The 26,639-nt window shown below is 38.6% G+C and overlaps 1 protein-coding gene across 2 annotated transcripts in view; it reads left to right on the top strand.

The window, feature by feature from the left end:
* The first annotated feature begins 1,303 nt into the window (after nucleotides 1-1,303).
* Nucleotides 1,304-26,639, top strand: part of SPICE1 (spindle and centriole associated protein 1) — a 62,756-nt gene continuing 37,420 nt past the window's right edge. Inside the window, exons 1-7 of one of the 2 annotated variants that reach the window (XM_037136889.2) lie at nucleotides 1,304-1,403; nucleotides 7,567-7,665; nucleotides 10,723-10,770; nucleotides 16,780-16,923; nucleotides 20,196-20,298; nucleotides 21,079-21,185; nucleotides 23,754-23,866. In XM_037136889.2, the coding sequence (XP_036992784.2) occupies nucleotides 7,567-7,665; nucleotides 10,723-10,770; nucleotides 16,780-16,923; nucleotides 20,196-20,298; nucleotides 21,079-21,185; nucleotides 23,754-23,866 (614 nt within the window). In that variant the 5' untranslated portion in view covers nucleotides 1,304-1,403. Of the gene's footprint in view, nucleotides 1,404-6,240; nucleotides 6,601-7,566; nucleotides 7,666-10,722; nucleotides 10,771-16,779; nucleotides 16,924-20,195; nucleotides 20,299-21,078; nucleotides 21,186-23,753; nucleotides 23,867-26,639 lie in introns of those variants that run through there. The other variant, XM_053663124.1, reaches the window with a different exon arrangement.

Raw genomic sequence — 26,639 nt, 5'->3', positions numbered from 1 at the left:
TCCTCTTTTCTTGCTGCCTTCTTGATTATTATATACTTGATGTAATTTTCTTCATATTTTTTGTGTTTGGGTTTTTTGAGCTTCTAGAAGGCAGGTTGTGTGTAAAGATGCTGTTAGGAGGGTTGAATTAATGATTGGATCTTATGGAAGTTGTCATCAGATTGTTTCGATGTTATCAATGAAGTAGGAAGCAACATCACTGGAAGAAGGTACAAAGTTGTCATTTAGAAGGTTAGGAGAATCAATGGAGCAAGGAACCGTAATACAGTCTTCAGGCATTTTGAAGGGCCTACCAGAAATTAGTGATTATGAATACAATATTCACTTGGCCAGTTGTTTTTCTCCTTCCGATTGTAGTTTCAAGGGAGCAGGCATTTAGTAAGTAGTGTTGGGAGGGCCAAGATTGTACTTTTGTCAAGTGTTGCAGTAAGTCAGGGAATTATTATATTCATTGATTATTGGATATATTTATATCAAACTTCCTTAATTACAGTGAAGCTATTAGAAGGCAGAGGTTTTTTTAATTGTATTTTACTTTTTTGCATCTATGTGTTGAAAATGTATTTGCTGGTCCATGTGCAGGTGCGTCTTAATAGTAGAAAACCAGGGATTGAAGGAAGATGTTTTATCGGAGCAAATTCACTGTTTTTCACAACGGCTTTGTGCAGTCCTTGACATTGCCAGCACAGTGCTGCCTGTCCTGGCTCCAGCCTATTAAGGGCAGCCGACCCGTGCCGAACTCCCCTGCTCTCTGAACCGGACTTTTCCTCATGCTTTGCACTTATCACACACGTTTGGATGTGTCTCCCTCTGCTTTTCAGCTTTTCTGAATAATTCAAACATTTTTATAAGCTTAGAATCTGTTTAATATGCCTACTTCTTAGCACTTGTCAGTTTTAATTTTACATGGGTGTCATTGATAGATGTTTGCTACCATGCTGTAAGCTTCCTGTGGACAGGGACCTTGCCTGTTTTTAGACCCTGTTTAATCTAGCAGTCTTTGGCACACTGGTAATAAACATTTTTAAGTAAAGAGATGAAACCGAGTAAATGTGGTATGTGAATCTTGGTGTGGAGAGCAATATCTTTCTTTTAGAGAACTCACAAGAAATTGGGAAGCATTACCTCCAAACCTCCAAAGCTTTGCCTCAAACCTGCGTGCATAGAACACTTGGGACAACCGCATGACCCATGAAAAACTTTCGGTCCCACTGCCCCCAAACAAAAGGTGGGAGGCGCCTGCGCACTGGCCTTACCGGATGTACGCAGGAGAGTGGGTGGGACTCTGTAACCTAGGCAACATCCCGGAAGCCACGGGTTGCGTTTACCTGTGGCGGGCTGGGCTGTTCTGGTGCCTGAATTGTTTGGTGGCGGAAAGCAGCAGTCGGGAAACAAGGAAGCAGGTTGTGATGAAAAGGCGGAGTCCCGTAGCCTTCACGGATCATTACTACAGAAAGCGCACCCACGAGTCTGCTTTGAGGGTGTCTGTGCGTTTCAGGAGGCGTGCCTGGGTGCGGTTGTGTCTAGCACGCGCCGCTTTCGGGCACTTGTGCACAGAGCTGGAAATTAGAGGGACCTATTATGGCGTCCAAGCAGTTTACAGTCTAGCGGGAGAAACACTGGCCAGTGTACCGCGGACAGGGAGGGTAATTTAATGCTATTGGATGGTCAGAGTTTGTCCGGAGGAGGCGCCGCTTGAACGAGTTTTGAGGAGTGACTGGGAGTTCAGCCGGTGAAGGAAGTGAAAGGCTGAAGGGTGTTCCAAACAGAGCGTGAAGAATGGTTAAACCTTATGTGAAAGCGAGATCTTTGTTTTAGGGTGTGTGGGAGATTTGAGAGGAAAAAGACTGGAAAGAAAGGGCAACCAGGCCAGGCCTCACGGGGTGGAAGGGACGGGGGCGGGGGAGAGAGGCTCTGAGTGCCAAGCCGAGCTGGATTCTTCGAAGGGCGAGGACTGTGAAACTCTTTGGAGCTGTACTCTAGTCGTTTATCAGGTTAATAGCTATTGAAGGGACGGTGTTTGGAAAGAGGACTTATTTTTCTTTGATCAGTTTTTTACCAGCCAGAGTGGATTTGCTAAATCCCATCATAACTCTTGCTTAAAATCCTTAAGTGACTTTCTTGCAAGTTCGTGATTTGGACCCTGCCTTTCTTTCATTCTCTTTCTAGCCTCTCATCATCGGAAATCTTTGTTAGTCAAACTGAACTTCTCACAACTTTTTAAGCCCCCTCCCCTGCCCAGCATTCTTTCACCCTCTTCTAACTTTTATTAATACTTCAGCTCTCAGCTTAGACATTTTGGGGGTAATTTGAGAGAAGAGGCAGGCTTTTCTTACTGTGTATAGTGAGGTATTTCCATGACACTGAGTTTACTTCACACATTTCCCTTTTATTACAATTATTCATTTAATTGTGGTCTTACAAAGTGTAAGCTCTGTGAGTGTGCAGACTACTTTCTGCTGTATCTGGTGGCTGGCTCTTGGCATGTGGTTTCAAAATATTTGTTGATTCTTGTATGTGCCCTGACCTGGAGTCTAACCTGCAACTTTGGTGTGTGGGGACAATACTAACCAAAATTATATGTGAATGATGAAGTGAGTGAGTGAATGAGAGAAAGGAAGATCAATTAGGAGAAATAATGAGGGCCTGGACAAAATCATTTGCGGCAGAGATGAAGAGGAAGGGACAGATAAGGGAGGTGTTTCAGGGAAAGAATAGATTCTGGTATCTGATTGGTTGTGAGACAAGAAGAAAGAGAAGGTGATACTAAGGGAAGAGGAGCATCAAGAGGAATGGTAATTTTGCAGATTGAGCTGAATTCAGCATTTATTAAGCAAGCCAATCAAATATCCAGATCTAGAGGTTGGCAGTAAGGACGGAATGAGAAATAAGCTGTATTTGGACTCTGAGTTGGGAGATGTGCACAGAAGGAAGTTGGAAATGAACATTTGATGTTTTGAGGAAAGATATGAATTCTTGATTTGTGACTCATTTCATTTGTGTGCCTAATGCATTCATAACTTTGTTGCAAGGGAGTGGGTGAGATCAGTGAGGGAAGATGTGATCTAAAACAGCTCCGTGAGAGCTGGCACCGTATGAGACTTCTTTACTATTGTATCTCAGTGTGCAGCCAGGGCCTGGTGTGCACAATTACAGGGTGAAGAGAGATGGTCTCCAGCGGGAAGACAAGAGCACTGGTATAGAATTGGGTGAAGGTCTTGATTCTCTGAGGAGAGGCCAATAGAGCCTGCAGAGAATGGAGAAAAGAAAAGGAGAGAAACCAGGAGAAAGAGTGTTGTGGAAGCCAAGGGAGGGGAGACTTCCAGGAGTGGTGGTCTGTAGAGCTGGAAAGGCCTGAGAAATAAGAAGGGAGCAATATTTTTAGTAATTAGGAACCTGTTAATATTTTAGATTTTCTAGGCTGTGCTAATTATTTGACTCCTTAGCACTTGTAAAACATCAGAATATCTCCAGTCTCACATGTCAGCATGTAAACTATAGCTCTTTTATGATACCTGGTTTCTGTAAGTGACACAAAATCTGTTAGGAGACCACAAAGTCTGATCCTGGGTTAAGAAAAATGAGGTCACCATTATTGGTGATGTTCAAGACGGTACTTTTCAGTCCAGAGGTGTTCCCCATGTTGCAAAAGTTTGAAGTGTAATTGGGGCTTAGTAACCAGAATTGGTGAAATATGCCTCTTCTTTATGAAGGCTGGTGAAAGGAAGTCCAGAAGAGGGACAGCAGCTTGGCTACACCTTTGTGATTTTACCATACACAGGCTGGAATTTAGAGTTGGCCAGTATGTTAGTTTTCTATGCTGTGTAACAAATGACCACAAACTTAGTGACTTAAAACAGTATTCACTTTTCATCTTAACAGCATATGTGGGTCGGGAGTTCGGACATGGTTTAACTGGAGACTGTGTGTAGGGTCTCACAAAGTTGTGGTTAAGGTGTTGGTGGTCCGCAGTTTCCTCTGGAGACTCAACTTGGGAAAAGTCTGCTGCCAGGTTTGCCTCACTCAGGTTGTTGGCAGCATTTGTTTCCCCCACGTCCGCTTGACCAAGGGGGTCTTGGCTTCTGACTTTCTGCTGGAGGCTGCGCAGACGTTTGAGTTCCCTGCCACATGGCCCTTTGCAGAGGCAGTCGTGACATGGCAGTTTGCTTTTTCAAGGCCAGCGGGAGAGAATCTGTCGCTTTTTTGCCTAAGACGGAGTATAATACATATATTAACATCACTGAGAATATACTATATGATGCAGTTTTACATTCAACTTTTATACTCTTAATGTGTTTTCTTGTACCATTAATATTCTTTTAATATAATTTTAATGGATGCATAGTTCATTAGATAGACTGACATTTCACGATACTCTTTTTTGTTTCCGTAGAATAAATGAAGATCTAAGTGGTTACAGAGTAAAATACACTTGAAACCCTTTTTTGAACAACTGTTATATTTTCCCCACATCTACTTTTATAACAGCTTTATTGGGATATAACTCACATACCAACAAGTGTACAAATCAGAGGCTTTTAGTGTACAGCAGTCCGTTTTATTCATGGTTTCACTTTCTGTGTTTCAGTTACCTGTGGTCAACCACCATCTGAAAATATTAAATGAAACTTCTAGATATTTTGAGAGACAGAATATTTACATTCCTTTTGTTACAGTATATTGGTATAATTATTTTATTATTAGTTATTGTTAATCTCTTACTGTGCCTACTTTATAAATTAAACTTTATCATAGGTATGTATGTGTAGGAGAAAACATAGTATGCACGGGGTTTGGGACTCTGGTTTCATTCCGATAAGGCAGGATGACTGTAGTCATAGAGCAGTGACGCGCCACCACCACTACTATCTAATTCCAGAACATTTTTATCACCCCACAAAGAAACCCCGTGTCCATTATCAGTCACTCTCCATTCCCTTCTCCCTTCAGATACCACCAACCTCTAATCTACTGTATGTTTCTGTGGATTTGTAAATCCTGAATATTTCTTGTAAATGGAATCATACAGTATGTGACCCTTGGTTTCTGGCTTCTTTCTCTTAGCGTAATACCCTCAAGGTTCATCCATGTCACGCGATATATCATTGCTTCTTTCCTTCTGTTGTCAAATAATATTCCATTGTAGGAATGTACCATAGTTTACTTATTCAAATTTATCCATTCATCAAAGGTTTTGAATATTTCCATTTTTTGTCTGCTATGAATATTCATGTACAGATTTTTGTGTGGACATATGTTTTCAATTCTAGGATTAGGATTGCTGCATCATGTGGTGACTCTGTGTTTAATTTTTTCAGGAACTGCCAAACTGTTTTCCAAAGTAGCTAAGCCACTTTATATTCCCCCAGCAATATAGGAGGATTCTGGTTTCTCCACATTCTTGCCAATGCTTGTTGTTTCCATCTTTTTGGAAACCATTTTATAAGCATTTGATTGGGTGTGAGGTCTCATTATGGTTTTGATTTCCAATTTCCTAATGACAGATGATGTTGAACATCTTTTCACATGCATATTGACCATTTGTAATATCTTCTTTGGAGAAATGTCTATTCAAATCCCTTAGCTATTTTAAAAAATGGATTATCTGTGTTTTCTTGAGTTTTAAGAATCCTTTATATATTCTGGATACACATTCCTTGTGAGATACATAATTTGCAAATATTTTTCTTCCATTCTTTTGGTTGTCTTTCCACTTTCTTGATAAAGCACACAGGTTTTTTTTTTAAATTAAAAAAATTATTTATCTTTAGAAGGGAAGGGAAGGAGAGAGGGAGAGAAATATCAATGTATGGTTGCTTCTCTTGCATCCCCTGCTGGGAACTGGCCCCTGCTGGGAGCTGGCCTGCAACCCAGGCATGTGCCCTGACTGGGAATCAAACCTCGATCTTTTGGTTTGCAGGCCCGTGCTCAATCTACTGAGCTACACCAGCCAGGGCAAAAGCACACAGGTTTTTAATTTTGATGTAGTCCAATTTATTTTTTCTTGGTTGCTTGTACGTTTAGCATCAAACCTAAGAAAACATTCCTTAACCCAACATTCATGTTTTTTTCTAGGTGTTTTATACTTTTAGCTTTTAAATTTAAGTCTGTGGTCCACTTTAAGTCATTTTTGTATATGTTGTGAGGTAGGGGCCCTACTTCTTTTTTTTTTTTTTTCATAAAGATACATAGTTGTTCCAGCGCTGTTGATCGAAAAGACTGTTCTTTCCCTGTTGAATTGTTTCTTGGCACCCTTGTTGGATGTAAACTGACCATTAATGTATGGGTTTGTTTGGACTTCTACTTCATTCCATGTTTTTTAAAATGGTATTTATGACTCTGTCACTTAGTGTATTACCTTCATCGTTGGTTTAACTCTTTGTATCTTAGTTCTCTAGTCTTTAAAATGAGTAAAAATAGTAAGTACTTCATGGGATTACTGTGAGGGTTAAAGGAGATTATATGTGGGAGGAGAGTAGAGCCGTGCCTAGTTTGTAGAAAGCACTCAGTATGTGTTACCTGTCGCCATCACCACCACCACTGTCCTGGTCGCCATCATCGTCACTAGCCCCACCATAAAACTGAAATGTGATCTAAATTGTATGTGGTTTATCTCCTTTACTGGATTGTAAACCCTGAAATGAGATACCGTGTTCAAAAAGTATGTGACTGACAAGAGATAGGACAGGGAGCAAAGAGGACTGAGGGCAAATGGGGGAAACACTTGCATTAGGCATCTTTATTAGAGTAGACTAAATGATTTTTTTAAATGTGCATAAGAAAAATACTAGAGTCTTTGTTTTAGGATAATTCTAGAGTATGGGGGTCAGGTGGAAAGTTCTGTCATTATTTTGGTTTATAAAGAAGTTCTGGAACAGGAGTTATGTCCTAGTGTTCAGGGACTATGAGTCTTTTCAAAACTTTGTAAATATAATGTTTAGTCCAGTGTCCTTAGCATTACTATTTTAAGAGTGCTGAGCAAATGTTGGCCATTTCCAAAGTCCAGTTGAGTATCGGTAATCACCCTTATTTAGTATTATGTGAAAAATATCCTAGAAATGGTATCAGAACTTATTTGTTCTCTCAAATTTAGCCGCTTTTATTTATGGTAAGCGCATATGTGTCTAATGGTGATTTGAGTGTTAGCTTAAAAAAGATGCCGTCTCTCTCTTGCCCTGCTCCTCTTGCATTCGTACTATTAGCATGTGACTGACATTTTCTATATTAATTGTGAATTTATATAATGGATGACAAACCATATAACTGAGTCTTAGCACTCTGCTTTACTTCATAATATCTGCATTCCTAGAGTTTTTTATTAAGCAAATAAACAAATTATTGCTTTAAAACCCCTTTCTATCATGGTAATCAGTTAATTATCACCATTTTCTATTAATTGTGAAATGAAAGAACCAAATATTTTGGGAGTCTGTTTCTTTCATCATGCTTAAATTTTTCTCCGTATGTTTTAAAACTTGTTTTCCTCGATCTCTTTTTTCCCCTGTGATGGTGCTTAATTTCTAGGTTTTCTATATTTTAAAAATCTGATATGCTTATTACTCCTAGATGTCATTTGTCAGAGTGAACCGTTACAGTCCTCGGGGAGGGGGAAGGAAAGCACTGAAAGTCAAGAAGAAGAAAACACCAGTGAAGCAGGAATGGGATGTAAGTCTATGGGATAAGAAGCAATGTAACGGTACTCTGGAGGAACAGGTGTACTAAACAGGCCCTAGTGGGTTGGGACAGTGTATCGGATGCGGCTCAGCATGTAGCAGGTTTATGGGCATGTTACATCCTAGGTTTCAGGGGGAAGAGAAGAATCCTTTGAGGAGTGCTTTTTAGGATACAGGAGTTGAGGCTGTACCTCTACTTTTGAAGAGCTGGGATCTTACGGGATTCGGTAGTATGTTTTTAAAAAGTGCCCCCATTTTACTTTGAGAACATGCCGCTTTAAGAAGACCACTCTAGCTGACCTGTGTCACTGATGTCTGAATTTTGGGGGTCATTTTTTATATTTCCCCATAGCAGCCAGTGATGCCATAATCACATGAGGGGCGTTTTTGGCTGAAAAGGTAGATGATCATTGCTGTCTTACCCCTCAAGTTATTTATTGGTCATATTCAGAGGCTGGTCACTTGCAGTACAAAGGTTCTCTTAAGATAAAAGACAAGTCTCAGGTACCTGGGACTTGGTCCATGGCTCCCATCCTGATTATTGCCTGGTATTATCAAGGGGATTTTTATCTTCTGCAGCCTGGTATTTGGGTTTGGACCACGGGGCTTTTTATTTTATTTAAAAAATATGTTTATTGATTTGAGAGAGAGAGAAATATCGATGTGAGAGAGGAACATCAATGTGCCTGAACTGTCAGGGAGAGGGGGCGGGATTGATCTTGCAACCTAGGTGTGTGCCCTAACTGGGAATTGAACCCCCAACCTTTTGGTGTGTGGGATAATGCTCCAACCGAGCCGTACCTGCAGGGCTTTAGGTGCCTTTGCTTTCTAGTTTGGATCTCAGAGATTCTTTTAGACTTGAAATCTTCTGGGTTGTGACCAATCATTTTAGCCCATTATCCTGAGCAAACTGATGGTCTTTGGAAGTGGAACAGAGGGGCTTCTGTGTTTAAATTTGCTTTTTTGCCATCTGATTAGCTACAAAATATTTTTTATCAGGGTGTGATTCTAAGGTAATGAAACTGATGGAAGAGAAAAAAATGCACACAATGACATAAATACTGTTCCCTACAGAGTGGCTATTTTGGGAAGTTTGGTTTTTATTCTGATTTGCTACTATTGCTGAAAACATAATTGGAACCCATCATTTGAAATTGTATCAGAACCTCTCTTAATTACTTTTTATCTCCAGTGCTGGAAAAATATGGTTTTTGAAGGTAGACTGAACTTGAAAGTAGTTGTAAGTCATTTGGAGTGAATGTTAAATGAAGAAAGAGAGATAAACTGAATAATATTGTTTTGATAAAAAGTGAGATTTTTTGAAATGGCTTGTAAATTAGATTTAAAGGCATTTTTAAAAGAACATTGTTCTAAGTGGCAATATTATTAATGAAATTATATTTTCTCCCATGAGAACTAATTCCAAGCATATCACTTAGTTATATGCCTCAGTTCTATTATGATTATTAAAAATAATCCTCATGATCTTAGAGTTGTATCATGTGCTTTTCTAAATGAATATGAAAGGAGCAATAGTTTTAGTAGAGAAAGCCTTGAGGTAAATACAAAGTATAGCCAAAAAAGTCTTTGAATACACCAACAGCTATTTCACCAGGCTCAGTTTTGTATATTTTTCTTAGGTGTAAAACTCTAAGTTGTTTTATTTCCTGCCTTGCCAAATTTGTACAAAAAAGTGGCTGAAGTCATTCTGGAAAGGGCCAAATTGTAGGACTGCTGCTTGGAGCTCTCCAGGCTGTGCAAGGCGGCACAGTCCCAGGAGAGTGCTGTTTACATTTACTAGGATACTGACGGCACCTCCCCGAGTTGTGCAGTGTGGTAGCCCTGCCATGTTGGCTTTGTGCCTTTTTACTTATGTGACTGTTTTCACATTTCATGAAATTATAGAAACTCCATCTCTTATAATAGGTTCCGTGCTTAAGGTGTTGAAATGGTCACAAATTGAATCTCTCTATAGTGATCACATTTTATGTTTTAGGAATTGTTAGCAGTGCTCCATTCCATGGAATACAGTTTGAAAACTATGAGTCCAGCTTATACTTATTTGAATTATATACTACCCCCTTTTATTCATTGTTTTTAATAAAATGTGTACCTGCTTGTTGAATTTAGTCCTTATTTTCCGTAAGACACTTAATAGGCTGTTATTTTCTATAAGACACCTATAAGTTATCCATATTAATATTTAAATTGAGAATACTGGTTCCTGAAAAGAAAGACTTTTTGGTCCTGGGAATTTGAATTTGTCTTCAAATCTAGTACATACGGACACCAAAAATCCAGTACGTACTCACACCTAAAGACACACAAATGAACAATATCTGTTAATAGGTATTATATAACTTTCTGGAGAATGTGAAAAAAATATAGTTAAGAAATTTAAATAACAAACTAGCATTTTATTTCAACTTAAATATATTTACTTTATATAATGTATAAACATATAATAATTTTATTAATTCGAGTTAAAGTAGAAACTTCATCTTGTTAAATTGTGATGATCAAGCCTCTTAACTCTTCAAAGAAAGGTTTCTTGGAGACCAGCATGCTTAATTCAATATAGTCTTTTAACTGAAATCTATCTGGCATGTAAAACAAAAAAGAAAACTAATGTCATGAAATAAAAGCTAAAACTGATTTCAAATAGTTTTTTAACCTAAAGAGAATTTGTCTCCAAGAAAAGTACACAAAGAGAGTGAATAACTTCTTTTTTAAAAGATTTTATTTATTTAGTTTTAGAGAGAAGGGAAGGAAGGGAGAAGAGAAAGAGAGAAACATTGTTGTGGGAGAAATACATTGATGGTTGCCTCTCGCACGCCCCCAGCTGGGGACCTGGCCCACAACCCAGGCACGTGCCCTGACTGGGAGTCAAATTGATGACTTTTGGGTCTGCAGGCTGGCACTCAGTCCACTGAGGCACACCAGCCAGGGCAAAAGTGAACAACTTTAAAATCCTACTTTTAAAACTCTAGTAAATGCAAATATTTTATGAGAAAGCTTTTTCTTTAAAGAAAGTTTGTCTTTTTTGCAGAATACTGTGAATGATCTAACAGTTCATCGGGCAACACCTGAAGATCTGGTAAGTTTAATATCAAGAGTTAAGATTTGTTTAGTGTTTATTTGATAGTTGGTTTCTAAACTTCAGAGTAGAAACCAGAGTTATTTCCTGGAAGTTGTTATATTTAGTCTTGCGTGTGTCAATATAAAATAAAAAATTATATCTCTTGACTTCCCATTTTTTACCTAAAATACCAATTAGCCAGGGTTAAACTCAGGTTCTCGAACAGCCAAACCTGGGTTCTTGAACATCTTATTTCAAACAATTTGGTTCTCGACCAAGTTATTCACAGAAAAAATGTCTCTGTTGTCAGACAAATTATTGGTGCTCTACAGGACAACCCTTTTATGCTGTTAGAGTGGAATGTCTGTTCTCAAACTTAAATTGTGCAATTTATGATTGAAGAAGTAGAGAAGAGGGAAGGGAGGATTGATATTCCTACTTCACTAATCAAAGAAATGCTTGGGAAATGGGGAGAATTGCCAAGTTTTATTGAGAAATAGCACCCTGACAGAGAAATGGTAACCATGCAATATACTTGTTCATTGAGAATGCATTGTTTCACATCAGGCAAGTGTTAAAATATAGGCAAAAACAAACATTATTGGATAGGTTTTTAGTGAGCCAGAGGCTGAGTGAGCCTGAAGGAAGTTCTAGTGAAGCAAAGAGACAAAAGACAGAAAGAACGTAGAACAACAGCTATCTGACATTGTTTTGGAAGGGGACCCATTTGCTTTTTGTTAAATTTTCATTTACATGTAATGTTTATTTTTAGATTAAACAGTACAGTAGACATGTACCGTATATAAGAAAGTTTAAAACAGAATCATTTGGGGGTCTGGAACCAATTAATTCAATTTATGTTATTATGGGAAAAAAATGGTTCGGTTTTCAAACAAACTTCTTCTTGAACAGTCTTCTGGAAGTAACTAAGTTTAACCAAGTTCGAGAACTGAAGTTCCACTGTATTAGAATTTCACTAGATAGGTTTGGTTTATATTGGCGTGGCCAAAAAGTTTATTTAGTTTATCTATGAAATTAAAGACAGTTTTTTCATTTTCACCAATAACTTTATTGATTTTGTCAGCTGTCTCTCATGTAGTATAATGTTGATTGTTCTCTATTAACGTCTTGATTTGATTCCTATCAACTTCTACTGGTCTACCTGACTGGGGAGCATCATCCAGCGAGAAATCTGCATGAAACCTCACAAACCCCTTTTGACATGATTGACCAGTGATAGCACCTTCTCTGTACATTGCATGAATCTTAGTTTGTGCTTCAGTTGAATTTTTACCTTTCTTTTTTTTTACATTTTTTAAAATATATTTATTGATTATGCCATTACAGTTCTATTTCCCCCCTTATTCCCCTCCCCCCTGCACACTCCTCCCCCACCATTTCCCCCTTTTGTTTATGACCACGTGTCTCAAGTTCTTTACATTCCGTATTTCCCCTACTATTCTTGCCCTCCCCCCTATCCATTTTCTACCTACAGTCTATGCTACTTATTCTCTGTACCTTCTCCCTCCTTCTCTTCCCTTCTCCTCCTCCCACTCCCCTATTGCTAACCCTCCATGAGATCTTCATTTCTATGGTTCCACTCTTGATCTAGCTGTCCTCTTAGTTTGCTTTTGTTTTAGGTGTGGTTCTTAATAACTGTGAGTTTGCTGTCCTTTCACTGTTCATATTTTTTATCTTCTTTTTCTTAGGTAAGTCCCTTTAACATTTCATATAATAAGGGCTCGGTGATGATGAACTCCTTGAATTTGATCTTATCTGAGGAGCACTTTATCTGCCCTTCCATTCTAAATGAAAGCTTTGCTGGATAGAGCAATCTTGGATGTAGGTCCTTGCATTTCATGACTTGGAATACCTCTTTCCAGCCCCCTCTTGCCTGTAAGGTCTCTTTTGAGAAATCAGCTGACAGTCTGATGGGAACTCCTTTGTAGGTGACTGTCCCCTTATCTCTTGCTGCTTCTAGGATTCTCTCTTTCATTTTAATCTTGGCTAATGTAATGATGATGTGCCTTGGTGTGTTCCTTCTTGGGTCCAACTTCTTTGGGACTCTCTGAGCTTTTTGGCTTTCCTGGAAGTCCATTTCTTTTGCCAGATTGGGGAAGTTCTCCTTTATTACTTGTTCAAATAAGTTTTACACTTGCTCTTTCTCTTCCCCTTCTGGTACCCCTAGAATTTGGATGTTGGAATGTTTAAAGATGTCCTGGAGGTTCCTAAGCCTCTCCTCATTTTTTTTGAATTCCTGTTTCTTCATATTTTTCTGTTTGGTCATCTTTTTCTTCCTTCTGGCCCACTCCTTTGATTTGAGTCCCAGTTTCCTTTCCATCACTGTTGGTTTACTGTGCATTTCCCTTCATTTCAATTAGTTTAGCCTTCATATGTTCCTCTAATTTGTGACTAAAATCAACCATTTCTGTGAGCATCCTGATCACCAGTGTTTTGAACTGTGCATCTGATAGGTTGGCTACCTCTTGGTCACTTAGAGTTATTAGCTCTGGGGCTTTGAGTTACTCTTGAGTCATGTTGTGGTCTTTTCGCTCCTGTTACGTATGAGGAGGGGAGCCTTAGGTGTTCACCAGGGTAGGGCTGCCCAGGTCGCTGGGTTGTGATGCTCTATGTGGGGGTGGGGTCAAAGAGGGGCAATAGCGGTCCTCTGCTGGTTCTCGCTGCTGGGGCCTGTGTGGTCTGTCTCACTGCTCACTCCTTTGCTGGTTTATCTGCACACCAATGTGTGACCTTGGTCAGCCTGCCGCCTTGCGCCCTCACTGAGTCCACCCATTGCTGCCCCATACATGGGATCCACCCACTACTATCCGAGTGCCTAGGTTGGGGAATCTTTCTTGCCCTACCCTGCTCCACTGCTGGCTCCACCCCTCTTACCTGTCTGGCTGAACGGTTTTGTTGTTGTTGGACTTCCGTATAGTTCAATTTTCTGTGTTTTAGCTGTGTGTTTGTTACTAAAACTTCGTTGTCTTTAAACTTGGTTGTGTGAGGAGGCAGTGTTTCCACCTACACCTCCATCTTGGCAGAAGCGAAGTTTTACCTTTCTTGAAATAATAAAGCATAATATACCAAAAATGTTGCTTATTTTCTCCCATCTTCAGTATTAAAACTGCTATACAAAAATTCATCAATTTTGATAATTTTTTTAAACGCACACTAATAAGACAGCTGTCACAATACAGTCTAACAAGATTGTTTTGAATGAAGTTAAAGACAACTAAGTGCTGCTGGAGCCACCTTACAGGAAAACCAAATGAACTTTTGGCCAACCCAATAGTTTAAATCTCTGTAGTCCAGTATTGCCTTGTGCAAATCTGTCATTTTTCCCTATCTGTAGACATCTTCAGCATTATTTACCTTTACTTCTCTGTACAAATATACTGGTCTAGTCAATATGGTAAGTTATGCCTTGGGCAGGCTGTGTATATGTCCGTATTTGAGACCAAATTTGTTCTACTTTCCTTAGTTCGAACAGCTTTCCTACTTTACTACTTGTCTAATTCTTACTTTGCTTCCTCATCATAGTCTTTTTAAAAGTTTCTACTACATATAGTTTAAAAAACATGGCTTTATTGAGATATAATTCACATACCATAAAATCCACCCTCTTAAAGTATATAGTTTATTGATTTTTAAAATATATTCACAGATTAGGCGACCAACATTACTTTCTAATTATAGGACATTTTTATCATCTTCCCAAAAAAACTCTATACCCATTAACAGTCACTTCCTATTCTGCACCCCCACCTTTACCAGATGCCTGGCAACAATGAATCTACTTTATGGCTCTATGGACTTGCCCATTGTGGACATTTGGGTTGTTTCCACTTTTTGATTATTATAAACAATGCTGCTTTGAACACTCATGTATAAGTTTTATCTAAGAAAATATGTTCCCAGTTCTCTTGGGTGAATACCTAGGAGTGGAATTGATACATCCAGTGATATCCATATTACTTAACTTCCTGGGGAACTGCCAAACTGTTTTTCAAAGTGGTTGTAACAGTTACATTCTCACTAGCATTTCTGAGGGTTCCAGTTCCTTCACATCACTTGTTAGTATAGTACTTGGTATTGTCATCTTTTTGGCTTTAGTTCTACTGGGTATAAAGTGGAATCTCATTGTGGTTTGGGCTTGCATTTCTCTAGTGACTAATGATGTTGTGCAGTTGAACATCTTTTCATGTGCTTATTGGTCATTGTTGGCCATAGTATCCTCTTTGAAGGAATGTATATTGAAATCTTTTAGTCATTTTAAAATTATTTGTGTTTCTATTGTGCAGTTGTAAGAGTTTTTTTTTTAGTATATGTATATTCTGGATATAAGTTCATTATGAAATAAATGATTTCAAATATTTTCTCTCATTCTCTTGGTTGTCTTTTCACTTTCTTGACAATGTTCTTTGAAGCACAAAAGTTTTTTAATTAAAAAAAAATTTTAAGTTTTTTAAAATTAAAAAAATTTTATCTAATATTTAGATAAAAATTTTCATCTAATATTTCAGTTTATCTAATATTTCTTTTGTTATTTGTGCTTTTAGTGTCATACCTAAGACACTAAAAGCACAAAGAAACCATTATCTAACTGCAAGTTCACAAAGATATACTCCTATACTTTCCTTGTTTAAAAAATTTACTGAATTTATTGGTATGACATTGGTTAATAAAATTATATAGGTTTCAGGCATACAGTTCTATAATACAACGTCTGTGTATTGTCTTGTGTGTTCACCACCCAAAGTCAAGTCTCCTTCCATCACCATTTACCCCTCTTCTACCTGCCCCACCCCTACTCCCTCTGGTTATTATCACTATGTTTTCTTTTAAAAGTTTTATAGTTTTAGCTCTTATGTTTAGGTGTCTGATCCATTTTGAGTTAAATTTTATATTTAGTGTGAAATAGAGGTCCAACCTTATTTATTTATTTATTTTTGCAAATGGATATTCAGTTTTCCAAGTACCATTTGTTAAAAAGACTGTTTTTTCCTTCTTGAGTTTTCTTGCTACCCTTGTTGAAAATCAGTTGTCTATAATATAAGGGCTTAGTTTGGACTCTCAGTTCTGTTTCGGTGATCTTTATGTCTGTCCTTATTCCAGTACCACGCTGTCTCGATTATTATACCTTTCTAGGGAGTTTGAAGGCCTAGTAAGGCATCGAGTGTATGCCATCTGATGCGTACTGTTGATCTTGTATATGCTCAGTTTCCCCGGGCAGATTATTAGTGCTTTGGAGGGATAGGAGCCGTATCTTCTACATCTTTCTGTACCTAGGAGTCTTAATCCTGGTAGCTCATTAAATGTTCATTGAGGATAATGATGCTAGACTGATGGAATTTTTTTATTATGACAAATTTCAAACTCATGTGAAAGTGCAAAGTTACCAAGAGCTCCCATATACTGTTCACCCAGATACAACATTATTAAAATTTTAAATAATGTCTTCATTTGTCATATCCTTCTCTGGCTTTGTTGAAGCATTTTAAAGCATGTCTCAGAGAACATGTCATATTGTGCCTATATATTTAGTTTGTATTTTAAAAAATATAAACATTCACTTATATAACCACAATGCCATTTCTACACCTAGCAAAAGTAATATTTTTTTTGCGTTACCTAATTCTCAGTCCACATTCAAATTTTCTTGGTTGTCTTAAAAATGTCATCTTCATTTGGTTTTTGAGACTCAGAATCCCAATGTAGTATTTGGTTGTTAGTCTTTTAATGAACTGATTTCTTATTTACATGGTGAAAACTCAGCAGTACATTTTATCAGATGCTGTGCTGGTTTTGTTTATATTTATAGTTCTAAACAGAGTACTTGTTAAGCCAATATCTGCTTTTATTCCTTAGTCACTTCAATGAACTACTCCCCTCTAGCTCATAGGTGGTGGCTCGGAATCTCTGTTTCTGCTTCAGGAATTCTACTTCCCTGGAGTGTCCTACCGTCTGAATAGGCAACTTTCTTGCTCCTGAAAAATTCTTTTATAATCCTTTTTTTCTATGTAGATACGTCGTCATGAAATACACAAATCAAAGAATAGAGCATTAGTGCACATGGAACTCCAAGAAAAAGCTTTGAAGAGAAAATGGAAGAAGCAGAAACCGGAAATTTCTGTTCTTGAGAAAAGGAGATTGTCTATCATGAAGGAGGTAATGCTGAACTGCACTATCTTAGAGTTAGAAAGGGATAAATAGGTTTCTCTACCTTCCCCCCAATTTGATTCACGTTGGAGAGCCTATAATTACTGCATCCCTATACAGAGGTCTACATGTGGACTTTGGAAAAGCAGCAGGGACAGATCTGGCCCCACAACTTAGACTCTCCGGTGTGAATCGCAGTAAGCAAGTTATTAACTTCTCAGCCTGAATTTTTTCATCCTTAAAATGGGAATAACACTACTTGCCTGATTGTATTGTCTACAGTAATCAGCATAGTCCTTGGCAAATAATTAGTGTCATATAATATATATAAACTGCTCTTATTTTTCTTAATTCATATGTAGTGCTGTTTGATTACTTTGCAAAAAATGTGTGTGCTTATCTAACAAGTTAGTAAGTTACTTGTCTTTGGCTTAATGTTGTATATATATATATATTTTTTTATTTTGAATTTTTAAATTTATTGATGAGAGAGAGAAAGATTGATTTATTGTTCCACTTATTTATGCATTCATTAGTTGACTCTTGTATGTGCCCTGACAGAGGACTGAACCTGCAGTCTTGGGGTATTGGGACAGTGCTCTAACCAACTTAGCTACCCAGCCAGAGTATCTTTGGCCTAATCTTTTTTTTGTCAGATGTAGGGTTTTTGGATTAATAATACAGATGTGTCAGAGTAAACAATATGGGAAATAAGAGGAAATATAGGAAAAGGTCCTTTTACTTGGGCTGAAATCATTGTGAAAGAAATGTGCTTTGTTTGTAGAGTTGCTTCTTGTTCAGTGTTGAAGCTTATGGCGATTGGCTGTCTGGGTGACCTTTCCTAGATTAAGAGAGACTGGTTCTTTACAGAGAGTATCTTTTGGTGACCTTGGACAAGTCACATATATTTAAATGTGTGGTGCTTCTCAGTAAGAGGCCTAAGAACACACATCTGGACAGGAAAAAAGGCAGCCCCTTTGAGGTGACTCTGCGCTTTTGCTTTTCCTTCATTTTTTTTAGTTGCTCTGGCTCATGTCGTGAATTGTTTTTTCCCCTTCCGCTTCCCCTTCCCCTTCCCCACCCCCACCCTCCCTCCCTCCCTTCCTTCCTAAAAATAGATATAGTAGAAGTAGTTGTTGAAAGAAGAAGGGTGAGAGAGGTTGAGTGAAGTTTCTCTGCCTCCTTTCCATGGTGCCATGTCCTCCGGTTGTAGTTTAGTGTTTCTCAGCCTCGACTCATGTTAGAATTAGTTACGGTTGAGAACTCCCATTAAAAAAAAATTGCAGCTCTGGCCAGTGTGGCTCAGTTGATTGGAGCATCATCCCATGGATTGAAAGGTTGTGGGTTCAATTCCTAGTCAGAGCAAATAACCAGGTTGTGGGCTCTCAGAGATTTGGTTTACCTACGAAGAGGATGAGTTTTATCAGAGAGGAGTGATAAAGAAATCTAGAAAGACTAGAGGAAAGCCACCTCTGGCCACTCAGCCCATCTGCTGCAAGGAGCCTGGGCAGAGGCTAGAAGAGAGGAGAGGGCAGTGGCTTTACTGGAGACCTCATTATAATTGATGTCGGGTCTTGATATGATAAAATTCTTCTTTCACATTCTTCTTCTGTCAGTTATATATCTCTTTACTTTGATAAGAGGTCAAAAATCTTTCATAAAAAGTATCAAATTCTTGAAACTGCCATTAGGAAATATTCTTTGTGTAATTTTTCTAGTGTAAATAATACATTATAATGCTCCATTTACTCCCTTTCCTAAGCTCTAAATGCACATACTTGCAAGATGGCTAATTAGGGATAGAGATCTAGTGCATGGGATAATATAATTTAAGCTGTAACAGCGTTCTCAAATATTTCTAGTGATGTACAGGTTTCCAGTGTGTCCACATCCTTGTAACACCCCCATGGGCTTGGACAGGTGTTTATATCTTCATTGACACATCAAGAGACTAAGGTTAAAGTGCTTAGATTTTGCTTAGTATCTTTTGACTGGACCTAGGTCCCAGTCTTCTGGCTCCAAATGTCCTCTTTGTCTTATACCTTTCCATAGCCTACTTTTTGTGGAAAGCCAGCACTCTTAGTTTCTCTACCTGAGTGAGGCAGCTGCTTGGCCATAGCAGGGGAAGAAGGTGAAGAAGGGGAAAAAGTCAGAATATTACTTGGAGGCAAATAAGGGTAAATCGATTCCCAAATAAGGGGAAAATTCCTTATTTTCCCCTGTGTTTTAAAACAGTAACTGAGGTCATATTATATACTATGTACATGGCCTAGAGAAATTCTGGTAAGAGCATTTGCTACTAGATGTCCCATTGACTTGAGCCAGTGTTGGAAACTGGACAGTTTTCAATTTTGAGACTCCTTTCCACTACTCTCTGGTAGTGATGGGTAGAGTTGACTTGCTTTTACTCTGGCCTGAACTCTTGTTTGTAATTATGTTGAAAATGCAAAAGCAGAGGCACTGCTTCTCATCCCTCCAGGATAAAGACCTGAATTGTTGATAAATACAGAAACAAGCACCACACGTTTGTTTAATGCCTCAAAACTCATATTTTACATCGTGATTTTGAAGTTGTGGGTTATAACTTTGCACTTTTCACATCACTTTAGTGGTGGAAACCTTTGAGTTTATGGCACAAAGATTTGTAACCTTAATCAGTGTTTTTTCAAACTGTGGATCACGACTTGTTAACAGATTGTGAAATCAAATTAGTGAATTGCAACCATCATTTTACAAAGTAGAACAGAAACTACCCTGGCCAGGTGGCTCAGTTGGTTGGAGTGTCATCCATACACCAAAAGCTTGCAGGTTCGATTCTGAGCCAGGGCACTTGTCTAGGTTGCGGGTTCTATCCCCAGTCGAGATGCATATGAGAGGCAACTGACTGATGTTTTTCTCCCCCACCTCCCTTTCTCTTTCCCTGAAATCAATAAGCATACCTTGGGTGAGGATTAAAAAATAAAAATAAAAAGTAGAAAGAAAGTTAAAAGAAAATATCAAATTGGTTTCCAAAGACTAAGGTTAAATAAAATTTTATTTTGTTATATATTTACATTTACATTTATGTGTGGATTTGGGGTCACAATTAAAGCATTTGAAATCTACTAATTATTGTAATAGCCCCATCTGCTGGTACTTAAGGATATAATAGGATATAATCACGGAAGGATTTTAGTGAGCTATGGTTATTATGCTTCGTGCCTTTACATGGACTTCCTTTGTGATTTGGTAAGTACACATTTTTTTCTGAATAATAATATTTATCACTAATACATGTCTAGATTCTTTCTGATCAATACAAGATGCAGGATGCATTGGAAAAATCTGATCATTTGATGGCTGCAGCCAAAGACCTGTTTGTTGATTTCCCTCGTAGGCGCACAGGTACAGTATGCAACTCAGACAAAAGCTTCTTTTCCATATTAACCACCAAGGGCTATTTGGAGGAATTAAAAAAAATATTTTAGGCGTTGTATTATTTATAAGTATTCTAGAGTAGGTAGCATACAAGAGTTGTCAGCCATACATTCATTATAATTTGTTCTTCACTAAGAATATTAACTATTATGAATTAGTCAGCTAAGGAAAAGTAAGTTGTTATTAACTACTAATGTTTTATGGTGCAATGTACAAGATTTTATAATTTAAAATAAGACTTAATTTTTAGTTTACCAGTATTAAGTTACCATATAATTGAAGTAACTGTGTTTATATGTAATTTGAGTAAAGCTTAATTTGAAGTCTAAAGCAACTGAAGTCCCTCTCTGAAAGGAACTTCCTTCCTTCTCAGATACATAGTATTGTTCGCAATGTGTATGTAATTCATTGTTTGTTTTAATCTTTAAAAAGAGTTCATTAGTTTACGGTTTGAATCCTGGCTCAGCCACGTATTAGTGTGGCCCTGGCTCTGCTGCTTCAGGTCTGAGTGTCAGTTTACTGATCTGTGAAATAATAATAGTAACAACTTTGTGGGATTGAACGAGGATAAAATGCTTTAATAAAGCATTTAGAACTGTGCCTGGCATAGAGTAAGTAGTGTAAAAGTGTAGCTGCTATTATCATTAAAAATTTTCATATGATGATACAAACCTACAGCAGTATATAGTGTTTGTGAAATCACTTTAATTAAATGAAACAAAATTATCTCTACATCTTCTTTTGCAGGTTTTCCGAATGTAACAGTGGCTCCTGATTCCTCGCAGGGTCCCATTATAGTAAATCAAGACCCTGTCACCCAGGCCATCCTTGGGAAATCTGTCGTGGAGCCACAGGTAATGTGTTCTGCTTCCAGCCCAAGTGCTCATGCTGAAATTAAGGTTAAGTTGAGGTAGGCATTGTGGTAACCATTTCAGAGGCCTGAATGCCAACAAATACCAAGTTGTGGTTGTTAGAATTGTTCTTAAATATATTGCACTTTCTGTGGTTAGGGTTTGCACTAAACAAGATAGGACTGGATAGCTAACGCACATTGAGTACTTACCTAGGAGGCAGGCACTATTATCCTCATTTAGCAGATGGGGGAAAGAGAAACCAAGGCTCAGAAAATTTAAGTGACTTGTCCAAGATCATGTAGCTAGTTAGTATCAGAGATGACATTCAAATCCAGGCTGCCTGGCTCCACAGACTGCTGCCACCATCTGCCAGTACGGGAACGACAGAGTCAGGTGGGTCTGTTGATATTCAGCTGCTGACTAGGTGTTTCATCTTGAGTTGATTTCTTAAGGTATCTGAGGTGGCTCAGAGTGTTTTTTGTTAAATGGTAATAGAATATACCTTTTGTGGTTGTTATGAGGGTCAGCTGAGATGTTCTGTAAAGTGCCTAGCATGACATTAGATAGCAGTTCTTCATTAAATGTTAGTTTCTTCTAATGCATTAGTATGTTTAAAAAGTAGCTACCCAAGAAACGTGGTATTTATTGACTAGTTTTACGGGGAAATTATATTATAGCAGTAGAACTTTAACTAGCTGTATCCTAACCTAATTAGAATGCTTAATCAAAATGTTTAGAATTTTGAGATAATAAACATTTTTTAAAAGCCCAGGAAAAGCTTAATACTAAAGTAAAACTTCTTATGAATGACTATGACTTAGTACCTGTTCAATGCAATTTCCTAGTCTATATATCTTCTATGAAAAAAGGGAAATCATCATTTAGAGGGATAATCTCAGGGAATTACAGGGTCCAGAATAATTAAAGACTTGATGAGTATCTTGTTTTCTACAAAAGCAATGAAATAGACTGTAGTATATATTTGAAATAGCCAAAATCCATTAGTTATATCCCTAGCTAAAAACCACATATGTTTTGGCACTTATTATAATGTTACCTTTCAGATAATGGTGGACTCTATCATGGGGCTAGGGAAGTGGCAAGAGCTGAGGTTAGAGAGGCAGGAAAGAGCTAGGTTAGGAAAGGCTAAGGAAGCAGGAAGTTAGAGGAGAGCCACTAAAGGATTTTGAGTAGAATAGAGTCACGATGAAATTGACTGTACCATGGAAGATGGATTGGGAGAGACTCTGGGTGGAAGCCTTTGGGATCGTAGTGAGGAATGGTGAGGACCTGACCCAAAGCAGTGGCAGTAGGGAAGAAGATAGAGGGCAAGAGGGAGAGCTTGAGATATTAAAAGGGGTAGAACTGACAGGATTGGGGTGGCTGATTGGCTGTGACAGATGAGAAAGAAAAATAATTCCCAGTTGCTGGCTTAAGCATCTGAGTGGATGGGGATGCTGTTTATGGTCTTAGGTAATATGCCAGGAATGATAGGAGAGGCTTAGGAAGATGGTCAGTTTTAGACATGTCGAGTATATGTGTATAGGATGTTTTACCAGGGATATCTTTTAGGCGTTTAGGTAGTTGGATATAAATGTTTAGGGCTCAAGGAAGATCTGGGTGAAGATAGAAATTTGGAAATTAATAGCATTTGACTGGTAATTGCAGCTTTGGAATTAAATATAAGCACTCAGAAAGCGAGCCACATAAAAGGAGAGAAAAAAAAACTCCAAAGAGAAGAGCTTGAATCATCAGATATAAGGGAGGGGTAGACAAAGAAAAACCCTATAGGATATTGGGAAGGAATAGCCAGAAGAAGGAAGAAAAACCAAGAAAATACATATAGTAGAACTTAAAGGCAAGAGTATACCAAAGAAGATATTTAAGGTTGTCCCGACTGGTGTGGCTCAGTGGGTTGAGTGTCGTCCAGCAAAGGTCACTGGCTTGCTTCCTGATTAGGGCACATGCTTAGGTCGCTGGGCTAGGTTGTGAGAGGCGGCCCATCGATGTTTCTCTGGCACATCGATATTTCCCTTTCTTTCTGCCTCCCTTCCCCCTCTCTAAAAAAGATAATAAAATCCTTTAAAAAAGATTTTGAGGGAAAGAAATGAGTGGTCATTGATATCTGATGAGTCATAGAAATAAGGGAAGGCAAAGACTGACAAATATCCATTTGATTTAGGAACAAGTTTGTGATATTGACCTTGTAGAGAGCAGTTTGAGTGATAGAGCAGAAGCAAAGTGAGAGGGCATAGATCTTGAATGAGACATGGAAGACAGATCTTTCTAGAAGTGTGGTGGTGAAAGAAGATAGGTAGTAGCTTGAGGAGATGGGAGAGAGCTGCTTACGTTTGAATGTGGATGAGCTGAAGCCAGTGCAGAGAGAAAGGTTGAAGATGCAGGAGAAGGAAAGGGCAGACGATGGAGGAGGTGAGAGGGTTTGGGTTGTAAAACTTATGCAGGGACCTTCGAAAGAGGGACTGCTCTTCTATTATGATAAAAAGAAAGAAAGCATGAGTATATATATAACCCACCAGTATTGTTATTCTGCTTTTTGTGTTGATAAAGGCTCTTAATGAAGTAGATGATGAGGAAGAAGAACCTGTTAACAGCCAGTCAGAAGAAAGCGAGAATGAGTTGGATAACTCTTTAAACTCTCAGTCTAACATGAATGTAGACAGGTATGTATATATGGCATAAATATCTACAGCACTTTTTTTTCCCAAGGCCATTATTGAGATATTATTGACATATTGTGTAAGTTTAAGGTGCACAACTTGTTGATTTAATACAAAATGATCACCATAGCCTTATTTAATACCTCCATCATATAACATGATTACCATTTCTTTTTTGCGGTGAGAATACTAAGATCTATTCATTTAGCGACTTTATTAGCTATAATCATCATGCTGTCCATTAGATCTCTAGAAGTTATTCATCTTATTATTAGAAGTCTTTATCCTTTTACCATATCCCCATTTCCCCAACCTCTACAGCTCCTGTTAACTACAATTCTGCTTTCTTTCTGTGAGTTCAGCTTTTTTAGATTCGACATTTAAGTGATAGACAGTATTTGTCTTTCTCTGTCTCACTTATCTCAGCATGATGCCCCTTCATCCACATTGTCAAAAATGGTAGGATGCCCTTTGTTAAATTATATTTTATTGATTATACTATCACAGTTGTCCCAAGTTTTCCCCCTTTGACCCTATCCACCCAGCACCCCCCACTCCCTCAGGGAATCCCTATACCATTGTTTATGTCTGTGGGTCATGCGTAGGTTCTTTAGCTGTTCCATTTCCTGTACTGTACTTTACATCCCCATGGGATTCTGTAATTACCTATTTGTACTTCTTAATTCCCAGATGTCTTCACCCATTTCTGCACACTCCCCTCCCAAATGGCAACCATTAAAACTCTCTTTGTATCCATGATTCTGTCTCTGATCTTGTTTGCTTAGTTTGTTTTTTAGATTCTATTGTTGATAGATTTGTATTTTTGCCATTAATCGTTTTGATGTTCTTTTTCTTAAATAAGTCCCTTTAACATTTCATATGATAATGGTTTGGTGATGATGAACTCCTTTATGCTTTTCTTGTCTGGGAAGCTCTTTGTTGACTCTTTGATTCTAAATGATAGCTTTGCTGGATAGAACAATCTTGGTTGTAGGTCCCTGCTTTTCATAACTTTGAATATTTCTTGCCAATCCCTTCTAGCCTGTGAGATTTCTTTTGAGAAATCAGCTGACAGTCTTATGGGAATTCCTCTGTAGGTAACTAACTGCTTTTCTCTTGCTGCTTTTAAGTTTTTTCTTTATCACTAACCTATGACATTTTAATTATGATGTGTCTTAGAGTGGACCTGTTTGCATCCATCTTGTTTGGGACTCTGTGTTTCCTGGACTCACATGCTTATTTCCTTCCCCAAATTAGTGAAGTTTTCTTCCATTACTTTTTCAACTAGATTTCCAATTTCTTGCTTTTTCTCTTTTCCTTCTGGCACCCCTATTTTGCAAATGTTGGAATTCTTGAAGTTGTCCCAGAGTCTACTTACCCTATCCTTGTTGGGGTTTTTTTAATTAATTTTTCTTCTTGTTCTGATTGTTTTTTTTCTTCCTTATGTTCCAAATCATTGATTTGATTCTCAGTTTCATCCATTATACTGTTGTTTCCCTGTAAATTGTTCTTTATTTTAACTAGTGGGTCATTCATTTCTGACTGGATCTTTTTTATGCTGTTGAGGTCCTCGCTAAGTTCCTTGAGCATTCTTATGACCAATGTCTTGAACTCTGCATCTAATAGGTTGCTTATCTCCATTTTGTGTAGTTCTTGTTCTGGAGTTTTGATCTCTTCTTTCATTTGGGTCCTGTTTCTTTGTCTCCTCATTTCAGCTGCCTCCCTGTGTTTGTTTCTGTGTTTTAGGTAGAGCTGCTATGACTCCCTATCTTGGTAGTGTGGCCTACTCTAGTACATGTCCTGTAGGGTCCAGTGGCACAGCCTCCTCTATCACCCAAGCTGGTACTCAAGTTGTGCCCTTTGTGTGGGCTGAGTATACTCCCCTCTTGTAGTTGAGCCTTGATTATTGTTGGTAGGTGATTGGGAGGGACTTACCCAGGCCAGTCAGCTGCAAGAATTATCTGTGACCTCTGACCACCAACCTCAATCTTCCGTGGAGGATCAGCTGTGCAGGGGTAGGTTGGTGGTGCTCTGATATGGTCTGTTGCTGACCACTGGGTGTGCAGGTCCTGGGGTTTTCTGGGTGGTACAGGCCAAGGTCAGCCTCCTACTGTGTTTTGCCCAGAACCACCCTGTCTGAGCTATAAAGCAATTTGAGAAAGCTGCTACTTGTGCTGGGCTTGGAGAGTCCCAGGTGAAGTCAAGCTGTGAATCTAGGCTCTTTATTGCTAGTGCTGGGCCTGGGTTTCTTAACAAGAGACAGGGGTCTGAGGGTTACCTGAGGCTGGCTCTTGCTTGTTTGAGAGGGTTTAGGAAGTTGTGAAGCATGAACCAAGACCAGCCATTCACATGGAAAAGCAGCTTAGGTGGGCCCATTGGGTAGGTGGGAGGGAGTCTCTGGGGATCTCCAGTGCAGGGCAAACAGTGTTAGGTTGACGGAGTCTCAGATATGGCAACAGCCTGCTTGTTCTGTGGCTGTATGTAGGGAGAGTTCAGAAGAGGGACAGTGGCCTTCCTTTCTGTCTGGGAGAAGGCTGTCTCCCAGCTTTTGCCTTGAGCCAGAGACTTCACTCTCTCCTTGTATGTCACTGCTTCCTTTCAAGCTGCTACCCTGGTGCTAGAGCTCAGAGGGAGTGAGTCTGATTAAGTCCACGTGTGGGCTATTTAAGAGAAATTGCTTGGGACTCCAAAAGTTTCTTCCACCAACTCAATCCTTGATGGTTTTTGCAGCCAGAAGTTATAGGGGCTTATCTTCCTGGCACTGGGACCCTGGCCT

The sequence above is a fragment of the Artibeus jamaicensis genome, unplaced genomic scaffold (assembly GCF_021234435.1).
Source record: "Artibeus jamaicensis isolate MK-2021 breed Jamaican fruit bat unplaced genomic scaffold, CSHL_Jam_final contig_3126, whole genome shotgun sequence".
Taxonomy (NCBI): Eukaryota; Metazoa; Chordata; class Mammalia; order Chiroptera; family Phyllostomidae; genus Artibeus; species Artibeus jamaicensis.
Note: the sequence above shows the minus strand (reverse complement) of the source record. Positions and strands in the feature narration are given on the sequence as shown.